Genomic DNA, 4,524 nt, shown 5'->3' on the forward strand with positions numbered 1-4,524 from the left:
GCAGCTGTCTCTGGGGTGGAGGCAGCAGCTGGTTACCAGCCCCTCAGAACACACCATGCCAGAGCAGCTTAGGACAGGACAGGAAGACTCCTTAGCCCCGGGAAAGTATGTGGGAGTTTTAGCTTGGCTGCAGTCACTTACGCTGGTATTTGGCCAGGCCGTGGGGGCTAACACCCAGGCGGAAGGGGCTATTCAGTGAACACAAGTGGCTCTGAGTTTTAGGTTTCCTCAGGGTCAGCATCGCCCAGCCCTGCTGGCCATTCCTGGCCTGGCCCCAGCGGTCCCCCATTCACATCCTGAGCCAGCCCCACCCACCTCGCTAGGGAAAACTGACGAAATCCCGGCTCCAGGGCCTCCGGCTGCACGCCAGGAACACGCCTTCTGCCAGCGTAGGCTAGCTCACGGCCGGGGCGCTGGACTCGAAGCCGGCCAGGGCCCAGCTCCCAGGTTCCCCTTTGTGTCTCTGCAGTGGGGGCGTGGGGGCAGGTGAGCTGCCCCCACAAGCTGGCGCGTCCCGTGTCCCTCGTACTGTTTGTGCTGGGTGGTGACTCGGGCTGGGAATGGCAAACCTGGCCGTGGAGTGGGAGGGGCCCCGGCCCCACGCTGGCCCCGTGCCAGGCTATGAAATGAGACACCTTGCACCACAGCCATAACTTGCGGATACCTTGGTGAGGTGTCTCCCACTCACACCTCTTGGCGGTATAAAACCCGGCGGGGGACCGGCCCGCCCCGTCCTGTCCCAGAAGAGCCTTTGGAGCAGGTAAGTGGCCTCTTCCTTTCCCAGCCCCTTCCTGACTCTGGCTGGGGGATCGCACCTGCTGGGTATCCCCCCCCAGCCTCCCTCACATGCTCCCCTCTGGCTCTGCCCCAACACATTGCGAGGGGAGAGGCATGGGACATGTTTCAGCAGCTCCCTGCGATCCCAGAGTGCCGTTCCTTGCTGCCCTGAGATCTAAAACTCCAGTGTCGGAGGGAAGATCAGGGGTGAGCTGCGAACTAACTGGGGACTTTCCCCCCTTCTCTCTCCCACACCAGCAAAGCCCCAGCACCTGATGTGAAGCCAGCTCTTGGGAGTTCACCCAACGCCTTGACTCAGCTTGGATCATAGGAGGAGCCCGGGTCCACCCCCTGCACCGCTCCCAGCAGCATCTCACGGGAAAGCCAAGCAGGAGAGAGAGCCAAGGAACCGGAGTGCCGGAGAGAGGCAGCATGGGCCAGTGTCACTGTCACAAGAAGCGCAAGGTCAATGAAAGAGCCATTAGCTCCTTAGCGCGCCCTGCGCCATCCCGTGTCCCATGGGGAGAATTTGTGGGATCCCTCTGGCTGTGCAGGGCGCTTTTCTGGAGGATGTATCTGAAGGGACCCGGATCCTCACCTGCACTTGGGACCAGCAGTGCACTGGGAACAGTCCTGCCCTGGCTCAGGGAGATGGGACTTCTGGGGTCTTTCCCATCTCTAGCTCCTGTGACGTCAGGATGAAAAAAGGAACTCTCTAGGGGCCTGATCCAAAGTCCATTGAAACCAGTGGAGAGACCCCCCGGACTCCAGTGGGCTCTGGATCAGCTATTCTGAGGGTCTGGTCTCAAGTATCTTCAGCATCTAGATACCTGTTTAAATCTGAGACGCTGTTTTCTCGTGAGTCCCACGCAGAGCAGGGCTCCCAGGCTGCCGTGGGCCAGTTGAAAGCACGGCAAATCAGGGGGCATTTCCCAGCTCTTGCAAAGCTAAAGGTCACATTGTTCTGGGTTGGTTTAAAAGTTGTTTCAGCAACTGTTAAACTAACCAAAGGAACAAAGGAAACAACCTTGAAAGTCTCCTGCTTTGCTCTGCGCTCCAATGGGAGGGTTATTCCCAGAGCCTTGGGATCAGTGCTGAGGCCAGGAGCCATGCTGATTTACACCAGCTGAGGATTTGGCCACTCCCCTGATCTGAGCTCCTGTTAGGAAGGATCAGGTCCCTGTAGGAGACCTGCTCAAAGCTGTTCTGAAGGTCTGTCATTTTTAATAGCTAACCCCTTAGTTGGTAGATACGGGCTTAGCTGTGCGTAAAGGGGAGAACCTCCATGCTGGAGCAAACTGCGGCAGCTCTTCCCTTGACATGCAGCTTTGGGGAATTCGTGAGAGCGGCAGAAGAAATTCTGGATAAACCTTCCGAGGGATGTAAATGTGGTCATCTTTAACTGCTCCCCTCCCCCCATTTCAGCCTCCTGGGGGGAAGAGAGGACGACTGTGCTGTGCTCTGTTTGGTAGATACTAGGTGCCCTACTCATGGGTGAAGCTAAAACCCATTTCAGATGAGCACCAACATCCCTATGGGGACTGATCCATCTGCTACTTGTACAGTGAGCCAGAAGGATCCAGTCTCAATTCTGGGTGCAGCTCTTGGCAGCAGACCAATGGAACCACGTCTGCTTAGAAAGGAGCTAGGATAGGAGCTCTCGATCTTCAGGGCAAAGCTGATCAGCAGCTGGTGGGCAGGTGGGAATTTTCCCTCCTGGCAGAGTCCTGAAGCAGCTAGGCGAAGCATCGAGCACTCGTCACTGCTGGGGACAACAGGCTGGACGAGGTGGACAGCGTTTCTCATTTGGGTCTGGCAGGAGGTAGGACCATTCTCAGCTGGTGTCAACTAGCTCCATTGACCAGGGGGGCCATGGTTCTGGTGAGACATGGAGGAGGGGTGTCAGAGAAGATGGACCATTGGTTGTGGTGCGGCAGGGTGGGGAGATGCCAGCCTAGACGGAGCACTGAGCTGATCCACTGCGGTTCCCGGGAAGAGGCAGAGCCAGCCCCAGATCGCTCAGCCAGGCTGATGTGGGATCTGGGCAGCCTTTGATCTTCCCCGGGATCTCAGCGAGTGGGGCTGGGGTGTTCTCCCTTGGTCTCGAGCCGCTTCTTGCGTCACAGCTGGGCCTCCTTGCTTCCTCCCCCGCTAAACGTCTCCCCCTCCTGCCTGTGGGCTCTAGGACAGCCAGGAGCTAACCGACGTGGAGAGGGCGATCGAGATCGTGATCAACAACTTCCACCGCTACGCGGTGAAGGGGCGAAAGGAGTGCCTGACCCCCAACGAGCTCAGGGAGTTGGTGGTGCAGCAGCTGCCTCAGCTATCGCAGGTAAGGGGAACCCTCAGCACCGCCCCCCACCCCGCAGCAGGGCTGCAAGGTTGTCGGTCTTGGGACAGGCCACTGATGTCCAGGGTTTGGAGCAGAGCCACGGTGGAGAGCGCCAGGGGTGAAATCCCGCAGGGAGGGGGGACCATGCGTGGTGGAGTGGGGGTGATGCAGCAGGGTGGGGGACATGGCTGCCCACTAAGTTGAGGTGGTGTTACGAACCCTGACCCCACTGCCCCCCAAGATCCCAATGCAACATTCTCTCCCCACTGAACCCCACAATCTGAGCAACAGCCCCATCCTGCTGCGTCCTCACTACCTCTACCATATTGCGCCCCCATCTCTTCCAGCAGACCCACCCCAACAACATCCTCCCTCACTGCACCTCCTCTTCCCATCCCCCTTCCCATCTGGGTGGGTGGCTCCCTGCTCCCCACACCCAGGGTCTCTGCTGCTTTCTGATGGCTCGCCCCACTCTCCTTCACAGCATGTCTGCTCGCTGGATGAGAAGATCGAGTGCCTTGGGGACCCTGATGAGGCTAAGCTGGAGTTCGGCGAGTACTGGGCCATCATCGGGGAGGCAGCCAAAGGCTGCCGAGTGAAGAAGTAACAGGCCTGAGGGGAGACACAGACCGTGAGGCCTCAGACCATCTGCATGGAGAGCGAGCGAGCAAGACTGTCAGCCATGATGTGTTGTGTTGAAAATGCAGTGTTAATCCTCCTGCGGCACGTTTCCTCTCTCCTTCCCCCAGCTCGGGAACCTCTTCATTCTGGGCTCTCTCTCCCTTCCTCTGAGTCTGGAACCTTTTCAGTCTGGGGCTCATCTTGCCTGCTCTAGAAACCTCCCTCCCCTCTGCTCACCTGCTCTAGAAGCTTTTCATTCACCCTTACGATGGAACCTACAAATGCTGGGGGGTGGGGGGGTGGGGGGGGTGTTGTCCTCCAGCGCTGGCAACTTAAATTCACAGACATCGATCCCTTTAGTGGAGGAACTTTAAGCCCTAGATTTGAACCTTGCCAGTTTTGGAATCTTAAAATGTGCCATTTTCTAGCTCTTTTGCTCTAGAACCTTGACATTCTTGGGGGGGTTCCCCCCAGCTCTGGTACCTTAAAGTGCAGGGGGTTTAGCTACTTTACTCCAGAACCTTTAGAGTCTGTGGTTCCATCTGCCCAGCCCTGGTACCTTCCCCTCCTCCTCTTCCAGGATCTCTCCTTGGATCACTGCCCCGAGCAGTTCAGAGCTGGGCACTGGCCCCTCCATTCCTACAGGTCGCTGCCAATCTCCAGGGAGGGGCGTTTGGGAAGCGGCTGACAGCCACCTGGCCCTGCCAACCCTGGGGCAGCTCACTGCATCGGGTGGAAACTATTACTCAAGCCTACGGGGAGAGGGGGCTGAAAAGAGAGGGGAGGGAGCCAGG

General features: G+C 58.1%; 1 protein-coding gene across 1 annotated transcript in view; it reads left to right on the top strand.

The window, feature by feature from the left end:
• S100A14 (S100 calcium binding protein A14) overlaps positions 1-3,830 on the top strand; it is a 4,650-nt gene extending 820 nt beyond the window's left edge. The window contains exons 1-4 of the mRNA XM_084613454.1: positions 1-760; positions 1,036-1,242; positions 2,963-3,109; positions 3,594-3,830. The exon at positions 1-760 is cut by the window's left edge and continues 820 nt beyond it. Coding sequence (XP_084469580.1) covers positions 1,210-1,242; positions 2,963-3,109; positions 3,594-3,716 — 303 coding nt within the window. The 5' untranslated portion in view covers positions 1-760; positions 1,036-1,209 and the 3' untranslated portion in view covers positions 3,717-3,830. The remainder of the gene's footprint in view (positions 761-1,035; positions 1,243-2,962; positions 3,110-3,593) is intronic.
• Positions 3,831-4,524: the final 694 nt, after the last annotated feature.

Source organism: Lepidochelys olivacea (genome assembly GCF_965140295.1).
Source record: "Lepidochelys olivacea isolate rLepOli2 genome assembly, chromosome: 24".
In the NCBI taxonomy this organism is placed as follows: domain Eukaryota; kingdom Metazoa; phylum Chordata; order Testudines; family Cheloniidae; genus Lepidochelys; species Lepidochelys olivacea.